We start from the raw sequence: 25,346 nt of genomic DNA on the forward strand, positions 1-25,346 counted from the left end.
TGCCCAATGTTCCTATGCTGCACCCATGCTCCTAACATGGGTATTTCATTACGGATTGAGAAGCTGACAGCTGGGTTAAGATTTTAAAGCACTGGCAAGGGCTACCTAGGTTTGTGACAGAGCTCGAAGAATAATTTTTCCACCTTTCCTGCTTTTGCTTGAAGCCAAGAACTAACATGTCTTCCTCCCTCATTACTCATGTATGTCATTTTTCTTTCTTCACCCATGTCATCTAGATTTCACAAAAGCTTAGGAACCCTTTTGTTAAACTTTCTGAGGCATGTTTATTTCTTTCACCTTTTCTTTTTTATTTCCATCTATTTTCAAGTGTTCCCTCAGTGCCTGTCTTATCCTTTCAGCAGTCAATCTTTTCTGTTTAAAACAACAGTTGTAAAACCTTCCCTCACATCTCTGTTTTCTGTCCTGTCTGCAGTCACTGATATGTTGTCCATCTAATCTATGTAGATCTCTCATCCCTATCATCTGTTTTATGTCCATCTTTGTTTCTGCTTTGCATTTCTGTTTAAGAAGAGGAGATACGTGTGATGATCAGGATTGAATAATACAGAGCTGGCACTGTAACTTTTACTTTAAGCTTTTAGCAGTAAGAGAACATTGGTGCTCCCTTCTGAAAGGTATAGAATTTGGAAAACCTCTGTGCTTTTGGAGATGCAGAAGCAACCACAGTTGTGGGGAGGCTAACGTACCAGAAGCATCTTGAAATGGGATGGTGAATGGATTATAATGGTGGGAATTGGATTGTGATGGGGGCTTTATGATTTAGGAAGGGGAAAAGGAAGCCAAACACTTGAGGATGCACCAAGCCTAATTTTTTTCCAAATCTTCCAACATTTGAGCAAGTCTCTGCTGATTCTGTTGTTCTGCAAGCTAAATAATTGAGCTGTGTGAATTCCATCTCCTGTGGGCTCAATGCCAGACCAGGGCTGATGAGAACCATGTGGTCCCAGAGATGTCAGTTCAGCCTCATAGCAAAACAGTCACGGTATCACATCTCTAAGATGCTGAGGGATGTGGCAGAGGAGTAGAAGAAATTGCAGTGCCAGTCTGAGATGTCTGCGTGCTGTGGAGCATAGTGTGATCTCAAAGTAAGGTCAATGGTTCTGGCCTGTTCCCTTAATACTGCATGTTTCCTTTAATGCAGAGGCAGGGAGAATACCAGTAAAATACTGCCCGTGTTTCAAGGTGTAATCTTAACATGCATGCTAGCTAAGTCATTCTGTATCTTTCTGGGTAAGCTATTATTCAACAAGAGTTTTTACTGGAGGTTTTGCTCCATATTCTTTTGTAAGCTACTTGAGCCTTCCTTTTCTGTTATAGTGTTTGTCTTTGCCAAATGGTTTTTCTTTCTCTGGGTGCTAGTAACAAATAATATACTTTCCTTTCCTCCTTTTTCTCTTTCTTTTTATTTTTCCCAGCCAGAGGTGGTTGTGACTGTCACTGTGACTTCCCCTAAGCTCTTCCGCCTAGTCCTCCGCTATGTCAACCTGGGTTCAAAAAGCTCTAAAGGAAAGATTTCAATTGCTGAGGGAAAACATTTTGGCACTAATTATACTTGTAAGTGAATTAATTTTCTCACTAGGCTTACCTGTCTTCATCTGTCGTACACAGCACTCTCATTCCAGTATGTACTTGTCTGCATGTGCATTTTCTTGTAGGCAATTAGTATGGAGCTTGCATGGCTTCTAACTGTTCTTCTGTTTAGCACTTTACGGCTGTTTTTGTTTATTAACTTCCATTTTTCAGAATGAAGTGAGGATAACTTTGAATGTGGAAAAATCAAACCTCTACTTATTTCGCATTATCCTGAGATATATTAACCCTGGAAGTGAATCATTATCTGGCCGCATATCTGCTTGTCAAACTCGGCCTGAAACAGGTAGGTACGACTCAACAGCACGACAGCAGATCAGATGAATGATAGATCAGAGAAGCTATTTCAAGATACAACTAATTCAAATTTGTATTGTCACTTAAAATGCATTGCTTTTAACAGTGTAATTGCTTCCGTGCTTTTCCTAATCTATTTTGCTGTAACTGATGTGGCTATGTTTGCATGAAACTTCTGCTTGCAGTAATAATCAACTTTTGTTTTTTAAATGTTTGCCACATCTGGTATTTTCAGTTCTGTCCTTGAAAGCTCTGCACTGTGTGTTTTACAAAGCTTTCAAATAAAGGATAACAGTAATTATCTTGGTTTAGTTGCCTTTAATATTTCAGTTTGAAAGTGACTTCTCCCTTCCTTCCATGAATAATATTTATTTTGTGATGAACCCTATCAACCAAGTTAGTTCCGATTACAGACCTCAACAACATGTGATGACAACATGTGCTCTGGTAAAAGATAAGTACTCCATATCCTTTGAGTGGTAGAGACATTCCAAGTCTACATTCAGGATTATCTTTTATTATGCCTAGCATTATCACCCTGCTGAGAATCAATGGAATTTAGTCAAAGTTCCTCTCAGTAATTTGGAGAAGACAGAACTGAAGACTTGACAGGTACCACTCACCAGAATAGGAGCAGTTCATAGTCAAGCCTAGCTTACATTGCCTGGTGTACAGGGAACCTGCTTGAAATAAAGCTTTTGTCTGTGTCTTGGAGCTTCGAAGAAGAAACCTTTGCTATCCATAACATTTTAGGTGCTTTTGAGAACCTCTGGTATCTAAAATACATGGCTGAAAGTTGTATGAGAACAGGCCTTGTGTATGTCAGTGAAGAGACAGACTGAATGGAAAATAATGGAAGAGAGAAAGAAAGACAACATTTCAGAATACTGCAGTACTCGCTATTGTAAGGGGAAAAGTCTGCTTTTCTGAACCAATTTGCCCAAGACTAATAAGAATGAAGATGACAATAATTACATAATTCTGTAATTTACTGTGTGCAGTTACTAATACGTATTGATAGAGGAGCACTGACAAGCTCCTACTGGACCAAGTTTAATATATGAAATCATAAGTCTAGAGCAATAAGCAGGTAGAGACATCATATGATCTTATTTTTTACTTTTTATTTATTTATTTATTTATTTTTGCTGGCAGGTGCTGCTCAGAGCAAAGAGTTTGTCTTCCCACCCAGCAAGGAGCCAGCTTTTGTCACAGTCCCAGGAAAAAACTCCACAGAGTCTTTCTCGCTGGTTTCAGGCACCTGGACTGTCAGTATAATGGCAGAAGAAGTCCTCTTGGTAAGAAAGCAGTTGAGGAAAACAAGCGCTTGAAGACTGTCATGATTGTATTATTATGGAATTATTTGCCAGAAAAAACTCTGGAAGCAATTGAAATCCGCATTAGTGAAAAGAGTACGGTGGCAGAATATGATTATAATATGGTTACCTTCAGCCTTATTCCTTTTTTGCTGCTGTTTTGTTTTTTGTCCTCTGACTTTCACCTGCTCTAATTTTTCATGTACTTACAAACTTTCAGTCTGCCCAAAATACGTACCTTCAAAGGATGAAGCAATATTAATATATGCAATTGGTTGAGCATAAAAACTCATGTAAGTTTTAAATTCTTACATACCAGATGTCATATTTAAAGCTTTGCTATTGATGATCAAGTTGTTAGTTTTCTAACAAAGATTCCTCAGAAAAAATAATAAAGTCTGGGCTCTATAACCAGCTGGTGACTTTCTAAATGTTTTTATCCTCCCGTCTTTACTCTTCCTCATACAGAAAGGTTTTCTGTGACAGCAGTTCTGGGAAATAGCTATAAAAAAAAAAAAAAAAACCCTCAAATTTTTTGAGGTGATTGCTTGTGATCCTACATCTTTAAGGTTTTTCATAAAAATGCCATACAGAGATTTGTATGTATATTATATAGGGTTAACAAGCACCCAATATCTTTAGTCATCAGCCCTGAGGCTCTGTTAAATTCATGCAGTACCATGTAAAATGTTACTAAAGAGCTTGCACACATTTGTTACTGAAACTGACTTTGGTCTTGATGTGTCCTGCAAGGTACAGATGTGGTGGAGAAGCTCCTTTATGAACACCATCTTGTACAACATGTGATGGAGTAGTGTCTGCAGAGTTTCCTTGCTCACAGAGCAGCGCCTTTCTCACATATCTGTGAAGATGTAAAAAGAGTTAACAATAGACACGTAACAACAAAAGCACATGTGTCTTGCAGATAGATACCCTCCATAAAATTTGTGTAGTTGGTTTTGTGCATTGCTACATTGTGAAAGTCTGGAGATGTACCTTCTGTATTTTTCTACATGGTCTTTCATTTGTTGTATTCTTTGATTTTAGGATTACATGGTGCTGTTACCTAGAGATTATTATGAAGCATCCATCTTGCAGATCCAAGTTACTGAGCCTTGCATCTATTCAGGACGTGTTTTGACAGAGAAGTCAGTATATATGCTACAAAATAAACCATTGCATTGGGTTATGTTGTCATTATACTGATGCAACTGAAAGTAATAATAATTCTGTGTTTTGTTTTTTTTTTGTTTGTTTGTTTTGTGTAAGCTGCTTGCTCTACCAGCATTTGCCACTGGACGAATTTTCCTGTGTCCTCGCTTCAGAGGCAGCGTATTTCAGGCATGGTGGAGAGCACAGAATACCTGTCCAACAACCAACTCCTGACCTACCAGTGATGTCACGTATCAGCGGAAGAGAGGTTAGATTCCTGCATGCTAATTGCAGTCCCATCTGCACTATTAAGTGTAAACCTAGTGGACTAAAACAGTTGTAGATTCATGGCTCAGGATTTGCAGATCTTTATCTCACCCCTAAAACGGACTCTGTGCTAAGTTCTACATTTTATCTAGTTCTATGTAAGAAGATTAATATAGGCAGATCTATAACTAGATGACTCTATGACCAGAGTGGATGTTTCACTCTGACAAAACTGTCTTATTAAGTAAAAATCTCTGTGTTTAAGGCATACTGTCTTGTTCAGCATACTGCTTAATTGTAGCAGAAATGGCAAAAGGATTTGTCAGAAGTAATGGTATACGTACATCACTCTTAATCTTCTTTTTCTAAAATAGCTATACTTGTGTAAAATATTTACTTCAATTAAAAAGCAGGCAGAAGAAATTATGCCACTGCTGTAGGTCCATTGAAAGAGAAACATGTTTTATGAAACTGAAAATTATACTTAGAAACATGTTTGGTTAAAAAAAAAAAAAAAGGCTGTTTTATTGTGTGTGATGATTACATGTAGAGTGATGATGTCCTCTATTACTGTGGCAGTTGCTTTTAAAAATACCAGTTGCAACAAGGATACTTGCATGCCACAGGCCCTGGTGCTTCATCACTGATGCATGTGTGAAACTTTACTGGTAATTTCAGTGAAGTCAGGATGGCTGTTGACAGAATTATTTGCTTGCTTAAGTGTTCATAGCCTAAGGACATCGAGAAAAACATCTTAAATTTGGAAAGAATTGAATAGCCCAATGCAATAAAAAACTGTAACTACAGCACTTTCCACTCGACTACTTCAAAGTATTTTCTGTAAAATATTACTTTAACCAACTTGCACAGGCGGACTAAAAGGAAAAATAGTTTTTTCTGAAAGCGGTAATGGCTAGGTGGAGAGGATGCTTTCAGTCTTCGTAGGGAGTCAGTATACAGCAACTCAGAAGTAGGAATTATATTTGTGTAATTGTTTATTTAGCAGAGAATTAGAGTCCATTTTTATTCGTTTTTAAAGATAGGTTAGAGATGAGGATGATGATTTATTAGCATCGCTAGTGTGTCCTCACTGGTAAGTTCTACTGTTGATAATGGAAATAATAAACCTCATTTCCTTAGCTTGCGGGTCTGCTATCTGTTATCTTCCCAGAACTGTTAAGCGGTAGCTGTTTCCTGAATTTGGTTGACTCTTCTTAGTAGACAAAGTGATTGATAGTTTATAAGCACTGCCTCCATTCTGCTGGATTGTCCTTTGCTGAGACAGTACAAGGTTGGCTCAGTACTAATGCTGACTGGTTAGCTTGCAGGACAGGAAAGGGCAGCTTCCTGGAAGAAAGAGAATGAAAAAATCTCAAGACTTATTTTCAATGTTGCTTGGCCTAGGTCGATTTACAGATGACCATAAATGTTCCTCATGTTGGTCGCTATGTTCTTGTTTTTGAATACGCCAATGAAGATGACCAGTTATACACTGCTGAGGTAACAGTAAATAGCCCTGGACCTGTCATAGAAGGCAGAGTGAGAATATACAGTTGCAAATACAGGTGAGAACTTCTAAGGCAAATACTAAATGGTAAAGCAACCATTCAGTATATAATTATACCTTTTATATTTTGGAATCCATTGTACTATATATGTTGTTCAAATATTAGATTGAAAAGTAAATACACGATTGTCTGGGTATTGTATATGTTTGTAAGTCTGTGCAGTCAGCACATTAAATATTGCTGCTGCTTTAGTGAACTTTTTATATACAAAGGGATTTTTTATATACACTTAAATCCTTATAAATTATGAATCTTGGAGTCCAGTAGCAGAGCAGTTTTTCAGTTGGATTGAGGAGTATCTCAGTGGAGCAGCTTTGTTGGCAACAGATGTCTGCAGTGTTTATACTTGTTTAGTTAAAAGCATGTCTGAGGGCTTGGGCTATAAAGAAAAGTAGCAGCCAGTTTTACAGGGGTGTTCCCACTGCTGTAATAAGATTTGTTGAAGTAGACGTATAAATGTTTCTCTGAATTTCTGAGTGTAGCCATCCTTCAGCTGTTGGGCTGTAGGCAAGGCTTATATGCTTATTTGTCCTTGTTGACTGCTGAGACTACTGGAGATGTTTCAGATTTTGTCTGTTCTGGGTGAGATTGTCTTTAACTTGAGCAATTCAGAGCATGACTCAAATGTGATCCTGCACATGTTTGTGCCCCTGGGAGCGTGAGGGGACTGCTGCCATGCATCAATTTTTCTAGTGAGCCAAATGTTTGACAGACTGGAGGCTTAAGGATATTTGGGATGAAACTGCCCAGTAGGAAAAAATTGTTTTCATCAGCATTTACGTGATACAGAGCAGAGCTATGTGAAGCAGTGACCTTGCAAGGTTATCACTCGGCAAAGTTCTTATTTTAGCCTGTTATGTAATACTTTGAGCCCCAAAACACTTTTTATAAAGCTTCAGTTTTATTGCTTTTATATAAAACACTTCTTATGGGCTTATTTTGATCATACTAGTTTATCTGAAACACTAAGAGCTTAGTCATGGGGGAAAAACAAACAAAAAACAACAAAAAAACAAAGAAAGCCTTTGCTACTTAAATGTAGCAATGCAGTAAATCACTTCTGCTGCCATCCTGCATTAAGCTAATGGCCACGTTGCAGTTAAGTTGCTGTGTCATCTTTCCTGGGCAGTAAGATGCTTGTCCCTTCTGTAAAAAAAAAAAAAAATGAAACAATTGAACCACATGGTGAAGTACATGCACATCAGAGAAGCTTGAAAAATCATGAATGAAGTGCATCAGGTCTTGCTCAAATTGAACTGTTTCTGCTTCTGGAAGGCTGTAGGAATTGTGCTCCCTCAACAAGGCAGAGTTCCAAGCCTTTAGCAAGACTCTACTGTTTGTCTTTACTGAAGATGTAGAGCTAAGTGAAGGTAGTCAATAAGGAACACAGACCAGCAAATTTTCAGTTGGATTGAGGAGTATCTCCATGGACAGATAGTTTCCTAAAATCAAGAATTGCCTCAGTGCCATTGAGTGGATGATAGCTGTGGATGCACACCGTCAACAATGTGTAGTGGTAGAAAAGCAGCAGCTAGTACGTTCTGGCACCTCAAGGAGCACAGACCAGGTACTGGATGTTAATTACATGCCATGTAACACAGCTTGGAGAACATGTGCAGACAGTGTGTGTGTATGTATCCATCTGTTCACATCCTGCTTAAAGTAGTAGCTCAGCTTCAGAGCTGAAATGCAGAGGTTTGAACTCTGTGTAGGTCAGCCTAAAAAGGGCAAGCAACATTTTATAGGTGGTGCTTCCTTTGTCTCACCAGTGAGGATGACTGGGCATCGGTGGTGAGGCTAGCTAAGCAGCTGAGCTAGGCAATAGAATAAACATATGGCCATGCCAGGAGGCTCATTTTTAATCCTGCTCTCTGTCTCAGTTTCCTTTGTCGTAGTGTTGTTGTTGATAATAGGAATCGCATTGCAGCTTATGACCTTCTAGCAGATACAAAGATACATCTTAAGGCATCGTCAATTAATTTTCTTCTGGTAAGTTTCAGTTTACTTCTCCCTTTTGTTATCGTTATTCCCCAAGTAGATAGGCATAATTTTCTTCTTATGTTCATGTGTTCTGTGAAAGCATGTAACTTAGATGCTTGAAGATGTTGGTTTATATATACTCTGAGAATACCAAGTCAGACAAGAAAGGCAAATTCCTGTTTATCTTCAGTATCACAAAGGGTACGTCTACCTCTCTTATTTCAGTGAGGCTTTATTTCAGTTCCTTTCTGTTTTCTGTATGCAAACTTTAAATTAGAAACTTCTGGTAGTTTTTTGTTTTTTTCTTTTTCTGATCCTCAAAACCTATGTGGGAATTTCTGAGTCTCTTAGAGGTTTCAGATAATAAATGAATTCATTTTAGAAATGACAGAACTTTGAAATGCTTTGAACAAAAAGCCTTCACTGCCATCTTTTGGCCCACACCAGTAATACATTTTTCTGGACACTGATTTTTTTTTCTAAATTGCTTCTGTGTTTACTGTTTCAGAAACATGAGGACAGTTGGTTGAAATCTAGAGTTAGGTTTACATTATAAACAGACAAGTTGTTTCATAAAAATGTTATGAAGAAAGCATTACATCAGTCATTAATCTTTTCTGGAGGCTGTGTTCAGTGTGAACAAATACAATTTAAATTGTATGGTAGCTCCCTGTAGCAATTGCTGTGCTAACATGATCCATATCCAAAAGCTGTTGATATTATTAGGCTATATATCCAAGTATGGGGGTTTTATGCTAGGAATATCTTTATTTTTGTTTATAAAACACAGTATTATTTTTCTGAATAATATACTTCACAATTGATTTGAATATTCTCCTGAGGTATAGGAAATATGTGTTATTTACAATACTAATTTTGCTCATTTTTCAGCACAAGGTTTGTATTATATCAGCTGAAGAATTTTCTCTAGAATATGTGAATCCTAAAGTGCACTGCATAGCTGTTTACAGGAGCACCCGTGACAGAAGGTAACTTAATTGCTTTTATCCTTTCTGTTTTCTGAAAGAGATTTCGAAAGGGAGACCAAATGGAATTTAATGCTTTTTAGTGAACCTTTGCTAAGAGACTTAAAGATGGTTTTACAAGATAGAATTAAAAATAAAAAATTAAGTGTTGTTAATTCTCCCCTTCTCCACTTGATTGTGGTCCTGTATGATATGTGTGCCCTCAGCACTCATCACACCCAGCTGCACTAGGTGATCCTTGTCCTCCTTCATATTGTATAGGATGGGTAATTAAAGCACTCATACACAGTTGGGTTAACTCAGGCTGATTACCCTTTGTTACTGAAAATAATATTCACTTCCCAAGTAGTTCGTTTCAGGTTTTGCAGAGGACTTGCTCCATCCTGTTGAAGGTCTTCCCTTCCTGTATGTTTTGTTCTTTGTGCCAGAGAGGATCTATCATTACATTTTCTGAATCAGGAAGCTCCTGTTAGATTTGCCTGGATGTCCCTTGTGATTTGAGTCCTAAGCCTTTTTTCTGACTGATATGACAATGAGGAGAGCCTCAAAGTAAACGAGATGTCATTTGCAAGGCTTCAGACGCAGAAAGTGACTAGGTGCCTAGGTCTACTAGTTTTCCAGATGGTAGCTCCTAATGTAATGGTTGAATTGAAATAGAAAACAGAAAAATCTGGATAGCAAATTGGATAAAAGTATGTGACTGTGCTTGGCTTGCCAGCATGCATAACTTTGCATTTCAGCTTTAACGCTCCCGTTCAGAGTCTTACAAATGAGAGTAGCTTTCTAATACAAAAGGTACTTGTGTAGGAATTTTGCATTCCTAGGGATATATATACTCCAAGTAAAATGGGGAAAAGAAGCCGGATGTAAAACATGATTTAAAATAAAGCTAATGTAGGGATATGCAACTTTTACTTGGTTGTTTTTTATTCTCTTTCTATATTTGCAGAGTTTGCTGCATGCTTCTGTTCCATTTTTAAGACTGCTACCTGGCATTATTTTTGCTATCCTCAAAGTATTTAGTGTTCACCAAGTTGAAAGATTCAGAATCTTGGCTCAGTTTAATAGTATTAGAAGCAGATGTTGCATGTGGTTTCCCACACAAGCCTGGCAAGTACATCTCAATCTTGGCCCTGGAACACAATTGCCATTCCAGTTCCTCTCCTGTCTTGAGCAAAGAGTAATCATTGTCTTCTGAGTACCTACAAGTAGTGAACAAACACCAGCATGGAACCTTCAAATAACATTTTCTCCTGAAGTCTTGGAAAACATTTGTCTCAATCAAATTCTTTGGAGTTAAATATACCAAGTGAAAAATAGTTAAACACAACAGTGGATGAATAGGGATGCTTTCATGGAACACTGTTATTTATTTTGGCTTTGGTTCTACAAATATTTTGAGTATATACTTAACTTTTAAGGACATAAGTAGTCCCACTGGCTTTGGTGGGAAAACTTACATTTTTAAAGGCTACACCTACATAAATATTTATAGAACTGAGAACTCAGCACAGACTCTGCTGAAGGCAACTAACTGCATAGACTAACATTTATTTAATTGTATTTTTAACACTTTTTGTTTCCTTAGCAAACTGTTTTTATTGAAACTATTTAGTTTATAGAGATTTTGAGTGAATAAAATCAGTCAACGTACATTTTTCCCTTTGTAAGTTAGACCTGTACCTGTTGTTTTTATTTACTTTCTGACCATGTCCATAAAATTCCGAAGAGTAACAGTGGTTACTGTTGCTTTGTTAATAGTATTACATTCTACTGTGTTAACTTCTGGGATTTGACTACGTTTTCTTTCATGGTGCTTAAGAAATTTCTCAACTCCAGGAGTAATTGATATTATTCTGTTTTTAGTGTAACATGCATTCCCTCAGTGTATGAAACTCCACCAGCAACTTTGGTTTTGGGTGCATTCAGGGATGGGAAAATCTCTGAAGTACAAAGAAATATACTTCATCATCCACAGAGTGGCCCTTTATCTTCCAACTCAGTTGATGGAGTCACCTTGACATCATTTCAGGTAGCTCATATTTTGAAACTACTGTTTTCCTAAGTCACAAATGATGTTCTTAGCAAAGTTCAATAGAGCAAGCATTCTAAGAAGACAAAAACTAAATGAAATTATTGATATAATATTTCAGACTGAGTAAGCCACAAAGATAATATGCAGAAAGAGAAACAAATGTGCCAAGTTTCTTTCTAAACCTATATCCATCTTCGAGACTACAAAAGTGCATATCATACACTTGATGTGTTAACAAGTAGGAGCATGCAGATGTAGTGCCATAGCCTTTGAAGTTACTGTTAACTTCCTGGAAATGCCAAGTCCCCTCTTTACTGTTGCAGCTAGGAGATGCGTAGCAAAGTTCACAAAACCAAGAATATTTCACAAAACAAATGTACTTCTAGAGCTGTTCTTGTTTCTGCAGAACCAGGTAACCATGACTGGCAGAGTGCCCAACTTGGGCAGATATGTATTTGTGGTACATTTTTATCAGCCAGCGCATCCAACATTCCCTGTGCGCGTGCATGTGAATGCAGGACATGTGTGGTCAGGTAGGCATCCAAATTTGATCTAACACCTTCTCAGCATTTTGGCACATTGGTCATTGTTTGGCATTATGCTGCTTCTAGGTTCATTCAATGCTTCATTCTGCCCTCATTCTTCTGGCTGTCGGGATCCGGTGATTGCAGAAAACCAAATTGAGCTTGACATTTCTGAACCCGAAATCTCTGTTACAGTAATGATACCTGACAGAAGAATGCTGGTTTTGGTGAGTTTATTACGTAAGTGTAATTGAAAATACTCTTCCATCTTCACCAGCCATTTAGAGATAGGTGCAAAGATGAAAGCCAAGATGAAAGTATTTGATTTTTAATGTTGTGTTTCAGATTGTTAGGATCTTGTACACTGCTTTTGTTTTTAAGTTTTTAAGATACCATACACTGCTTTTATTGTATGGTGCTTTTAGTGTAAACTTGAGGAGGAGGGAGAAGATGTATAACCAAGTATGTTTTCCTACCTTTTTGGTTAAAATGTTACAGTTTTTGAGAAAATCCAGGACTCATAAAGAAGTAACATTAAAAGAAGATATAAATGCCTTAGCTTGTTTGTTTTGTTTTTCTCTGAAATGTACAATTTAGCTTTTCTGTTTTTAGGAAAGTGTCTTAGTTGTTCCGGCAGATGCCTACAGTTACAAAATTCTTGACAAAAAGACTGTGGACAAGTCACTTGATTTTATCACCCAGTGTGGAGGAAACAGTTTTCATATTGAGTAAGTATCACCTCCTAAAAAACTGGGCATTTGACAGCAAGCTGCTATTTAATATTATTTTCACTCCATATTAAAGAAAAATGAATAAAAACCGCATCTCTGTGCTATGCTAAAATGCTTTTCGTGGCTTATGCTAGTCCATTAATATTGCATGAGTCATTTTTCCATGACTTTCTATTGTAAATGAAATGTAAAGGCGGCTTTATTGCTCACAGTATGGAAGAGGAAAATCTATGTCATCTTTCTGTCTTTGGTATTTCCATCTTTGGTATTTTGCTTGGCCTGCTGAACTAATATGACTAATACATATACTATCTTTGAAAAAAATCTGTTACCTACTCTTACTTACCTATCTACCAAATGATCAAAACCATTTACTACTAATATAATTAATGTAAGTATGTCCTTGCATGTGTACTGATGCCATCCTTATTTCAAAGAATTATTTGAAAGATAGGACCATAGTTTTCAGAACCACTGCAAAGTATTCTCATAGCAATTTCCAAGTGGCAGTACTGACAAAGTTTATATTTCAATTTAAACAGCCCAGAAAGATCATCAGCATTTTGTAAGGATTCTGCAAGATCACTTGTGGCTTTCTACAACAACGGAGCAGTGCCGTGTAATTGCCATAGTGAAGGTGCCGTGAGCCCTACTTGCAGCCCTCTGGGAGGACAGTGTATTTGCAGACCTAATGTCATCGGGCGTCGGTGCAGCAGATGCCAAACTGGCTACTATGGATTTCCATTCTGCAAGTGTAAGTACGTGCTCTGACTTATTCAGCACCTGACAAGACCTTAGTTGTTTAATTCTCTCATTTCACTGCATAGGCATGACAGTTTCACTCTTCTTTCCTGGGCTTGATCCTGTGGCAGGCTGGTTGAGCCATCTTAGATTTAGCATAGCTTTCAGTTTAATGCAGAAGTAAACTCATCCCCTTAAAGTAGACCTAGTTCACAATCAAACGTGTCCTCATGTAGATTATCTGATCAGATGTAGTAGACTTACAGTTTTACTGGTTAAAATCCATATTGCTGCTCAGTCAAATTTATTTTTCTGCACCAACTAATTACTAGTTGCTTTGTTAACACTACTGTATTCCAACTTACACCTTCAAGATTTTCCATAGATAAACAAGGACACGTAGCATTCTTAGTTCCTTTCATAGTGATATTGTTCTTAATAACATCAACCCATTTGTAGATTACGCCAGTAGTCCTCATCTGCCTCCCGTATATTATTCTCTGTGTTTGTTGATGTTGCTTTGTAGAAGTGATCCTCTCGAAACAAAAACTATTAATTGTTTAATACTTGACAGTTTGGGGAAGTTTGAATTCAAGCAACCAACCTGTGGAAAAGAGCCAGGGTCTCAAGCTACTCTTTGAAACTACAGTTACAGTCACATAACTGTGTTCCGTGGCCTTGGCTGATCTCACTTGCATGTCATCATGATAGCTGGAGTTAAACAAGCCACCTAAGTTTGAAAATCATGAAAGAGAGAAAGGAATAAATGTAGTGTGTGTTTGTTTTGTATTAAGATTTTGTAAGAATTGATCATTGTAAATTGAGATGTGATTGATTTGTAGAATGTTTTCTTTGGCATAGTATGCAACTGTGGGCAGCGTCTTTGTGATGACATAACGGGCAAATGCATTTGCCCTCCTCGAACGGTGAAACCGAAATGTGAAGTGTGCGAGAAACATTACTTCAGCTATCACCCTCTTGCTGGCTGTGAGAGCTGCAATTGTTCAGAAAGAGGAGTTGTTAATGCAGCAAGACCAGAATGTGAAAAAAACAACGGGCAATGCAAGTAAGTTTGGATTATTTGTGTTATATATGATACATGAGTAGTTTGCTTGACATGCAGTGCTGTGTGGAAATCTGGTTTGTGCGGGTAACTAATGGTGGCATTTGAGATTCTCAGGGATGCATTCTGTTTGCCAGGGATGTGTCATGTTAGCTTATTAAATGCCTGGATAGCAGTTCACCACAGACTGGAACTCTGACATTTATCATTTGTAATGGTGTATGTTATCTCCCAAATTCTTTAAAACTTTGCATTTGACCTTCCACAGTCTAATGTGTGGGTTTAAGTCCAGTAATGGTTTTAAGTACTGTAAAACTTAAGTGTTTGCAGTGAGTTTTGAAGAACTCAAAATAGGTGCTGTGTGTATGGAAAACATTGTTCATTTGGAGTTGCCCTATTATGCCCTCTATATGTCATGATTATTTTTATGTATCGCAGTATGCTGAGGTAAAAAAAAAACAAAAAAAACCCCTCTTCCTCTATCTATTCTGCTGTTTATATCCTCTAAAATGGGTGGAGCATACAGCCATAAATGCAGGGAAGCATCTTAAATTCAGATGCTGTCAGTATTAGTGTAGTTGAACATTTCTGTTTATTTCCTTGGGGAGATAAACAGCAAGTACAAGTATGTGAGAGCCAATAGGTTGCTTAAGATGAAGTTTGATTGGGTTGGATATGCTTTTGCAGAGTCCTAATGAAGAAATATGGTCTTTCCTACTCTGCCATTAGTCCCATGTATATGACGGAGTATACTCATTTTCAGAGTTCGTATTGGAGTTTTATATTATTTCCTGAACTTGAATTATTTTCTCATGTTTGTTGCTTTCATATAAACTGAACAATTGTTTTAACCCAATGACAGAACAGGAAGCTGTTTTTGTAGATAGAAATCAAGATTCAGGATTAAAGTTTAGCATATCTGGAACGGGTTGCCCAGGGAGGTGGTGGAGTCACCGTCTCTGGAGGTGTTTATGGATAGTGACAGAGACATGGTTTAGGGGGGCAATATCAGTGGTTAGTAGGCAGTTGCACTAAATGATCATAGAGGTCTTTTCCAACCTTCATTATTCTATTATGTTCTGCACCTACTGATACACTTTAATCTGATGGGTCTCTGCTTTCATTTCCCCCCATATCTTATCTAACACAGGCAACCAAATCTGTGCAAAAGTAGATGAAATAATTCAGTCAAGTAAGATCTAATACTTTAAAGACAGGGCTTAGCACATTTCTGCTTGAGTAAAGCTGAGGATAATTTCTGCAGAAGTAGATTTTGTGTCTCAGTGAAAAGCTATATTGTCTGATGGTAATGGTGATATCTCTAACTTTCAGCCTAGCTAGTGACATAAATGAGATGACAGCTTACTGGTTAAAAAATATATATATGTTGAAGCAAAATCTGACATTTAGCTATATACTTGCAAATCAGTTCAAAAATATTTGCCAGCTACTACATTCTGATTAATACTTTTCCTTCTGTGGATTACACAAAGTTCAAAGTCTCCATCTAGTTCCAGTTATTTGTATGTAGAGAGTAATGCATTCAGAGAGACTCTGAGAAACCTCACACATTGTTTGGTGAATGGAGTAATTGCTTTCATATGAAAAGTGTGAAGTGCAGTCTACCTTGTTCACACACTTAACTGCTTGTTTCCATATGTTTGTAGTGTTAGTACGCATATAAATTTGGTACTGAGAGCCAAAGGAGACTCCATCAAATCTCCAGTTGTTTTAAGAATGATGTTGTCACAACTAAAACATGAAGATGTGGATGGTGGTGACGGCAGACATTCTTTATAAATGGGACTTTACTATCTTGAAACCTCTGGGCTAGTAAAGGATTGCAGGAATAGGCTAGTTAGTATAAACAGAATGAAGAAAGATCATCAGACCTACAATTTCATCAGTCTTATCAGTCCATGAAAGTTTGTTCCAAAGGTAGGAGGAAGGAGCTGCTGCCACAGAAAGACGTTTTAGGTTGTCTCAAGCCTTGCGTTTGTAGTTCGTTGGTGTCTTTTGCATCATCTATACTTCACCTAAGTAAATCCTTGAAAAGTGTGCCCATGAGAAGCTAATGAGGTTCAATAAGGCCAAATGAAAGGTGTTGAACTTGGGTCAAGTCAGTCCTAGATACAAATACAGACTAGGAGATGAACTCTCCCTGAGTGCATCCCTGCGGAGAAAGGGGTTCCTAGTGGAGGAAAAGCTGGACATAAGCCAGCTTTGTGCTCTTGCAGCCTGGAAGGCCAATAGTATCTCGAGCTGCATCAAAAGAGGGGTGTCCAGCAGGGTAAGGGAGATGATTGTCCCCCTCTACTCAGCCCTTTTAAGGCCCCACCTGGGGTACCTTGTCCTGGCCTGGGGCCCCCAATAGAAGAAGGATTTGGAGCTGTTGGAGCGGGTCCAGACGAGGGCCATGAAGATGATCGGAGGGCTGGAGCACCTCTCCTATGATGAAAGGTTGAAGGAGTTGGGATTGTTTATCTTGGAGAAGCGAAGGCTCTGGGGGGACTTCATTGCAATCTTCCAATACTTGAAAGAAGCTTACAAGCTGGAGGGAGACAGTTTTTACACAGGTTGATAGTGATAGGACAAGGGGGAGTGGATTTAAACTGAAAGAGGGGAGGTTTAGGTTAGATGTTAGAAAGAAATTCTTCACTCAGAGTGGCGAGGCACTGGAACAGGCTGCCCAGAGAAGCTGTGGGTGCCCCACCCCTCAAGGCATTCAAGGCTTGATGGGTTCCTGGGCAGTCTGATCTATTGGTTGGCAACCCTGCCCATGGCAGGAGCGTGGGAACTAGATGATCTTTGAAGTCCCTTCCAACTCAAGCTACTCTATGATTCTATGAAATCCAAAAGATTCAGCCTTTGCTGTATCCCTTGTGAACAGCTGCAAAATAACACAAGACTTGTGGCAAGTTGAAGTCTCCGTAATTATTCATAAGCCTGAGATTCTCCACATTTTTGTTAGCAGGTGAGTGCCTTGGGAAATGCCCAGTCCCATCCTCCAGCTGTAAATCTCCCAGGTGCTCTTACCTGTGTATAATATTCATGTTTCACTCTTTGGTGTATAGAGTAGTTATGTGCTGCAAGCACTGATTTGCTGCAGAAGCCTAATTCCATTGTGACCATTTATATCTTTCAATATGTAATGATTTCCATGTCCACTATAAAATGTTGCAGTTCTTCTCACCATTCGAATCTGAGAGCAGTACTAATCTGCTGCTGTTTCTTCTTGAAAGTCATAAAATTTTTTCATAGCCATGCAATTGCTTCAAAAAACCAGCAGCCTTTTATTTTAATCTTCCCTTCTTCCCTCCCTCTCTCCGTTCCTGCCTCTCTTGTTGATTCCCTCCTGTGTGTTTCTTTGTTTGATAAAGATGCAAACCAGGAATAAAAGGACGGCAGTGTGATCAATGTGCTCCAGGTACTTATGGTTTCCCGAACTGCGTACCATGTAATTGTAACAGAGATGGAACGGAACCAGATGTTTGTGATCCTCAGACAGGAATTTGTCTCTGCAAGGTCAGATAAATCAAATTATTTCTGCATTCATAAGCATTGTTTGCACATCAGTGGTTATTTCAAATTTAATGGGGATGAATAGAGTGAGTTTATCGTTAAGAATTAAAAGCAGCTGTAGAAAAGCACACCTTGCAATATGTGTACAGATTAACATGATAGCAGGTAAACTGCATTTATTTATTGAGCTCAGTGTCTGTCAGTTTTACAGTTCATTTTAGTTTTTACAGGATGTTACAGCAATACAACAAAGATGTTCATTGATTTACTGAAGCAGTCTGTACCCTGCACAGATCTGCTTTATGCATCTGCATCTCAGCTTTTGGACGTTAACCAGGTCCCGGGCTTTTTTTAGCCGTATTATGTCAGTTGACATTTCACCACAGCACTGTATCCAGGAAACCTTCTTTTGTTCTGATTTGCATAATTAGATACGATAAATGTGAACTTTCACAAATGACCTTTTATATTGTAGGTTTCGAAAAGCCAGCAGGAGGGTTTTGGCGGGGAAGTTACCAGCTGTCTCTGACTAATACGTATTATTCAGTGGTTAGCTTCATAGAGTGGAAAGACAGCTCATAACTAAGATAGTCTCAAATAAGTCAGTTCTATTTGTATTTGGAATATGCTATATGCAGACAATCACATGTTTTCATTCATGTTTCCATGCACTTAAATAAATATTCTTTCAGAAGATTTGTTTTATGTGCAGGAGATTTTGGGGGCCTTACCAAAATCAAAAGGAAAACTGAGAATTCTTTCAACCATGCCTTAACAGGAGAATGTTGAAGGTGCAGAATGTGATATTTGCCGACCTGGATCGTTTTATCTGGACCCTTCTAATCCCAAGGGATGCACCACTTGTTTTTGTTTTGGGGTAACAAGCAACTGTCGCAGCACAAATCATCGTCGAACTAAGGTGTATTTGATAGTTTTTTTTTTTTTTTTGCTGTCATGAACCTACATTTATTCCATTATGGAAATGCCAGATTTCTTCTGAAATTGCAAATACATTTTATTAGTTGTGAAGGATGAGAAATATTCTGTAAGCAATAGTGCAAATTTGGTGCGGCATGATTAAAACTTAGGTATAGTCTGAATGTGCCTTTTAGTTGAAATGGCCCATTTCTCCTTTTTGTTTACAAATCACTGAAGTTGGCCATCTATTTCTTTATCAGCAGACACTGCTTCATCATAAAATCAGTGGTCTCATTCATGATGACTTCAAATACGCATCATTTCACATCTGTATCATAGATATGTTTTGAAATCTAAGAAATATGTGACAAGTTCCACAGAGAAGTAAAAATTGTCTGTATTTGCTTTCTGTGGAAAAAAAAAAAGACATGATGTCAAGGTTGAGAAAAGGTGAAAGCCGAGATAGATTTTAAGGTGATAGCAGCATAGATGAATGGTAGAAATGAGGTAAGATGATTAAGACTTCAAAAACAACAACAAAAAACCCCAGACACTTCCTGAAACAATGCAAGAGAAAGAGAAGTAGAGTCCTAGAATGATGGATGTTTAACTTGGTTTAGGTTAATAGATGCAACGTAATCCACATTATGGTACTGTGTTATTTAAAAGCAAGGACAAAAATCTGACGTCAGTTGAAGTCAGTAGCAAACTTGCATTGATGTTCAGAGGATTTTATCTAATGGTTACCAAAGACTGTTCTTGAAAAGCTATCTATCTGTTTGACTTACTACTCTGTGAGGTGTTCTGGTAGTTATGCATTTTGCTTTCTTTTCCCGAGCATAATAATAAATAACAGGTTGTATAGTCTTTAATTAAACAAGCTGAAGTCTAAACAATTTCCCCCCATGATACAGTGTTAGTTAAGTTTAATAGAAGATGAAACAAACTTTTTTTCCTTTACGTATTTTCAGTTTGTGGACATGAGGAACTGGCGTTTGGAGGCAATGGATGAAAATACTGACATTCCAGTCACTTTCAATCCTGTCAGTAATAGTGTGGTGGCTGATGTTCAAGAATTGCCGGCTTCAGTGCATAGTTTGTACTGGAAAGCACCACCATCTTACCTGGGAGAGAAGGTAAATGACACACAACTCCACTGTTTTTATAACTGTTCTTTAGTTTGTTTTCTTTTTTTTGGGTTGTTTTCTTTTGTGCCGGCATTGTTGATAGTCTCCTTTTATTCCTTAGATACTCTTCTCTCTTCCCTCACTAGATTCTTATCTGCCTTTCCTGAAATGGCAGGAATCGTAACATCTGACTTCTGAGTAGAAGTTTGTGAAAACCATGATCAGGAGCTATGGTTCAGAGAGCTGGTACCTTAAGGTACTTTCCTGAAATTCAGAACACACAGAGCTTTACAATGTGCCGGAGTATACTTTAGATTCTCTAGAGCGTACATGTTCAACCTGCTAAAGTTGTGTTTTTGTTGCCCTTTTTTTATATTTTCATTAAAAAAATACAAAAAGATTTGTTACTTATAAACATTAACTATATTATATATTTTGTATGTGGCCCAAGACAGTTCCTCTCCACTCAATGCAGCCCAGGCAAGCCAAAATGTTGGACACTCATGCCCTGAGTAGTTTCCTCCTGGGCAGACTTCCTAAAGAATAAAAGCTCAGCAAAGAATAAAATACTCAGCAGCCAACCAAAAAAAAAGAAAGAAAACTAAAATAAGAAAAAGGAAGAAAAAAGAACCCTACATTTTTAATATGTTGGTAGAAAGGCTGTTGAAAAGAAAGACTGAAAGGTTGAAAGTTGTGTTATTTGGTTGTTGCATTACACCAGCACTACATTTCTTGCTTATTAACTGTACATTTATTCTCTCTGTCAGATCAAGTTTTCATGAAGGGAAGCACACCACCTGTTTTTTTCATCTTTGTATTCTTTATACTGCTTGCTGCTCTTCACACTCGTGTGTGGGGGCAGACCCTTGCTTACTGTTAATAAGTATTAGCATTTCAGACTGAAACAAGGGGGGTTTTGGTGCTGGTGGCTCAAAGGCCCAAAGCCCCAGGTTCTTTCTTTGTGCAATGGTGTGCAACTGAAAGAGTCTATGGTTGCTAACCAGTTGTAAGACATACAGGTTTTTCAGATGCAGTTCTGATATCACACATGAGAAAACAATGAGAAAGGCATGATAGTATTAAATAGGGAACAATTTTTCAAATTCCTCTTTAGTCCCCATTTTAAGGACTAGACCAATGTTTTTCATCCTGTTCTCCTCAGCTTTGGTATAAACACCTTTCAGCTGAACAACAGTGTGCTTTCTATTTACATTATAAGGCTTCTTGCTGCAATGTCTAAAAACCATGTTCTGAAATAATTTCATGATAAAGCATACTTTATCTGCTATAATGCTAAGCCAAACAAACTTCTTCTTGTTCCTATTACAAAATGTAAATTGATCTATTGATTGCTTTTAAACACAGCTACTAAGAACAATGCTATGATTTTTGTATTGTATGTTACAGTATCAAACCAGGCATGCCATGACTTGCTTTTATTTACAAGGATAATGATGCAAATGAAATAGATCTATTTTTACCCTGCTTTTGCCATGCACTGTGTGCAAGTGTATATTTTAGTAGGCACTGACTGTACTTCGGTAGCAGAAGTCCCAAAATACATGCTATATTGATGCTAGTTTCACAGGCTCATAAATTTACCAGTCATTCATTTTATTGCTCAATATGATGAGAGTGAAAATGGTATTTTCCATCATCTTAAGCATTTTAACTAGTTCAATTGGAACATTAGTTTTTAGCATGATTGATTTCTTTTCCTCTATCTTTTGTTTATAAAGCTTAAAGGAAATGAAATATAAAATCTGTAGCAGTGCAAAAGCTACCCGATTGAGAAATGCAGTTCACGTAATCCCCATTTTCTGTTCATGTTATTTTAACATTCTACTTAGAAGACCACTCTAATGTTAGAAAATAAATACTGTACATGTAGAATACAGAGGACAGTTGACAACACTAATATTCTTGCATTTCCTCTGAACATTCAGAAAGAGAATAAGTTACCAGAGCAGTCTGGTATATGGCACAGTCCTTAAATTCTTGTTTAACAGGAAATTAGCTCTTACTTGAATTTTCTTTTATTTTTGAGAGGAAAAAAAATTCAAGATTGTTTTGATTGTGTTGGCAAAATATAGCCAATATTTCAAATGATGCTGTTGAGAATGCAATTGGCTAAAGATAATAGCATTAATTACAGCCCTCTGATCAAAGGAACAAACTTAGTACTGAAATGTCTGTTTTGTTGGTAATTCTTCAAAATATATAGAAACAAATAGAGCAAATGCTGGTGTCTATCTGTGGAACACTATTACCTGACAAAGCAGTTCTTCCCATGTCAGAACAAGCATAAGATATAAAAGCTAACAGCAAAGGAATGAAACCAAAGTACTGTATCTGTGGCATGTATCTGTTCATTTTTTTTCTTCAAAAATGAGCTTCTCACTTCTGTAAACCTGAGGAGTCAAATTTCACGTATTTCACTTACAGCTTGTGGTGTAGAGTTTCTTAGCCAAAATCAAGAGTTAGCAAAGTATTTTCAATTCTGCTAAGTGCTGCTTCTGATTTTGATCATTCCCATTCAAAGTGGCTGGAAAATTTTTATCCTTAGTTCTTTATGGAGAAGACACTTCCAAAGGGAAGTTAGTAAATTGCCTGTATACACTTCATGCGTAAAATTCTCTCAAATTTATGTGGTGGATTTGATGATATCTTTTCCCATAATCATAAGAGAGAAAGTGAAATTTAAAGTGTTAGGAATTGCTGCATGAGAAGGAGATGCTGGTAATGGAAACAGGAGATTCTTGAATGCAATATACTCCATCACAAAGACTGCAAAGGCTCGTACATAGGCGTTGGAGAGATCAAGACATAAGAAGCCCTTACTAGCTCCTCCAAGGTTTGTGTTTCATCTAGCACTCATAAACCTTTTTAGCAGGCTCTTCTTGGAACAAGAAGTGTTTAGGCTCTGCCTTGAGCATATTTTTATCTCTATATGGTATATTTTAAACAGAATCACTCATACAACCCAGAGAAGCTGTGTGACAGATGATTCAGACATGCTTGCCTAAGTCTTTGTTTTGTGCAGCAGAATGTTAATTTGGTTTGGTTTGAGGCCTTTCGAGATCATCTACAGCTGAGCCAAAAGACAGGTACTTTCAGCTCAACCTGCAACAATGGTCTGTTATTATCTTCTTACAACAGAAATGATGCCAGTAGAAATCTTGTAATCTGCAAAGTGGAACAAAGATTTCCTGTTTGGATTCTTATCTGTAATAAGTTAGGAAAATGGGTTAGCCAATGAGACTCACATTCAAACATGCTTAGTTTGCCTTATCCATGGCTGTTCATTGGGTATAAACTACTAGTTTAACTGTCAGTCTGATGTCTGCTCTTGATGAGCCAAATTTGTTCCGTAGTCTGAGGAAGAACAGCATTTATGTGATCATGTGATTTTTTTTTTCCATGACTCAGGTGGCTTGAATCAAGATACAGAAATAAAATGGCACTGGTAACTATCCAAAGAACACTGTCAGACACTACTCAAAAAGTAACGTCAAATACACAAAGTAAACAAATAAAAAAATATTTTCATCCAAACAACACGTATTTTCACATTTGGCCTAAAGAACAAAAAAATATATATTATTTACAATTCTTGAGGTGCAGTAAGTTTGAATACAAATTTATATTAATATTGAGCAATAGCACAGTGGAGTATTTTTGATTATGTGCATTTTGTTCCAGCTTTCTTCATATGGAGGCTTCCTAAGTTACCAGTTGAAATCTTTTGGCTTACCTAGTGAAGGCATGGTTCTTCTGGAGAAGAGACCTGAAATAAAGCTCACAGTAAGTTTTGAAGTACTGTTGTGTTTTTTTTTCCTTTGAGCAAAACCAATACCACGATTTTTTTTTTTTCTGTTACTTGACAGTGATGGCAAATTTTGTTCCTGTATTGCACTTAACCTTTTATAGCAACTTGCTACATTTCTATAAAAGTGATTTTATTGCATTTTGCTCAAAGCTATCGACGTGCCTCTCTCTGATACCCAGGTAGCATATTATTAAGTATAAATGTCTTCAGAGCAAATAAAAAGTTAGATAACTTACTGTTTTGTTTTTTTTTTTTAATTCACAAGACAGTGTTTTTCTTTCTTGAGACCATCAGAAGTATTAATTCAGTGTTCTAGGATTCTCATTAGGGAATATGCCTCATGAGGTACCCAAAGTCATTTGGGTAGCAGGATGTACAGTCAAAGAGAGTTCCTCTGTCCAGTGTTGTTTGTATTCCCTTCCACATGCCAGCCTTATCTAACAAGAAGTTAGGGCACCAGAGGAGACTATGAAAATGCAAAAGAAAAAAAGTTTTGACTCAGAACTAATAAGTAATTGCTAATGGTGAGCATTAATTTAATTCTCTTGGTGTTTTATTTGAAAACAAGAATGTCAGTAGGCCAAAGCATGGAAAACGCTTCTAACAATAAAAAACGGTGCTCATTACTTTGCTTGTTACACTTTGCTAATAGAACGATATACAGTTACTATTAATTTTTGTTCCCCAGATAACAAGATAAATGCACTTAATCAAACTGTATTGCATGTGAACACTTTGTTATTTCACTGCTTTTTATGGTAATGTTATGTCCTTATTCTCATGCAGGGCCAGCAAATGAAGATTGTTTATGTGGATCCTAACAACCCTCTGCCTGATCGTCAGTATTATGGCCGTGTGCAGTTAGTTGAGGTAAGAAATGGAAACGGAATGGCCTTCCCTTCTCTTCCCTGAGGTACCTAAAAGTATACAAGTAATACGTAAATGCATACCAAATACTTAGTAATGTTAATTAATATAAATTGCAATACTACAGATCATAAATACAGACTTGTTTTTTGTCTCTTTGCTGCCACATAGAACCTAGGTTCTTCTAGTTTTTTCCTTCTAGTTTTTAGCCACTTAGTTTTAGCACTTCTGAGTTAGGCGCTTTGTCCAACTTAGTCCTTAGCACTCCCTCCAGAGCCAGTGGTGTAGTACTGAATTAGTCACCAATGGTAGATGACTCAGTGCAGCCCCGGATGTGTACTCAATAGGAATCATAGAATCATAGAATAGCTTGGTTTGGAGGAGACCTTAAAGATCATCTAGTTCCAACCCCTGCCATGGGCAGAGTTGCCAACCACTAAATCAGGCACTAGATCAGGCTGCCCAGGGCCTCATCCAGCCTGGCCTTGAACATCTTCTGGGATGGGGCATCTACAGCATCTCTGGGCAACCTATTCCGGCACCTCACCACCCTCTCAGTGAAAAATTTCCCCCAACATCTTATCTAAATCTTCCCTCTTTTAGTTTAAAACTGATGGAATGAATTATTACCTGTTTTCCTCCTCTGACTCTCAAAGGAGTCTAGGTGTTTAGTTTAGATTGGGACTCCAATGTATGGGGAGGTGAAGCTAGCAGGAATTTTTCCTACCTTAAATCTGTGCACATGAAGTCAAACTGAGTTCTTTCTATCTCATATAGGCAAAAAGATAATGTTTCTTCAAGCTAAATTTCAT

The 25,346-nt window shown here is 37.6% G+C and overlaps 1 protein-coding gene across 4 annotated transcripts in view; it reads left to right on the forward strand.

Annotated features, from left to right (window-relative positions):
• Positions 1-25,346, forward strand: part of LAMA3 (laminin subunit alpha 3) — a 111,856-nt gene that overhangs the window by 46,247 nt on the left and 40,263 nt on the right. For 3 of the 4 annotated variants that reach the window (XM_021387339.1, XM_021387342.1, XM_021387341.1), the window contains 18 exons: positions 1,437-1,575; positions 3,064-3,206; positions 4,272-4,372; positions 4,494-4,644; positions 6,048-6,208; positions 8,092-8,200; positions 9,083-9,180; positions 11,044-11,209; positions 11,619-11,745; positions 11,824-11,963; positions 12,349-12,464; positions 13,010-13,221; positions 14,070-14,274; positions 17,652-17,796; positions 18,572-18,712; positions 19,683-19,847; positions 23,541-23,642; positions 24,454-24,537. In XM_021387339.1, the coding sequence (XP_021243014.1) occupies positions 1,437-1,575; positions 3,064-3,206; positions 4,272-4,372; positions 4,494-4,644; positions 6,048-6,208; positions 8,092-8,200; positions 9,083-9,180; positions 11,044-11,209; positions 11,619-11,745; positions 11,824-11,963; positions 12,349-12,464; positions 13,010-13,221; positions 14,070-14,274; positions 17,652-17,796; positions 18,572-18,712; positions 19,683-19,847; positions 23,541-23,642; positions 24,454-24,537 (2,505 nt within the window). Of the gene's footprint in view, positions 1-1,436; positions 1,576-1,764; positions 1,898-3,063; positions 3,207-4,271; positions 4,373-4,493; positions 4,645-6,047; positions 6,209-8,091; positions 8,201-9,082; positions 9,181-11,043; positions 11,210-11,618; positions 11,746-11,823; positions 11,964-12,348; positions 12,465-13,009; positions 13,222-14,069; positions 14,275-17,651; positions 17,797-18,571; positions 18,713-19,682; positions 19,848-23,540; positions 23,643-24,453; positions 24,538-25,346 lie in introns of all 4 variants that reach the window. The other variant, XM_021387340.1, reaches the window with a different exon arrangement.

This window comes from Numida meleagris, chromosome 2 (assembly GCF_002078875.1).
Source record: "Numida meleagris isolate 19003 breed g44 Domestic line chromosome 2, NumMel1.0, whole genome shotgun sequence".
Lineage (NCBI taxonomy): Eukaryota > Metazoa > Chordata > Aves > Galliformes > Numididae > Numida > Numida meleagris.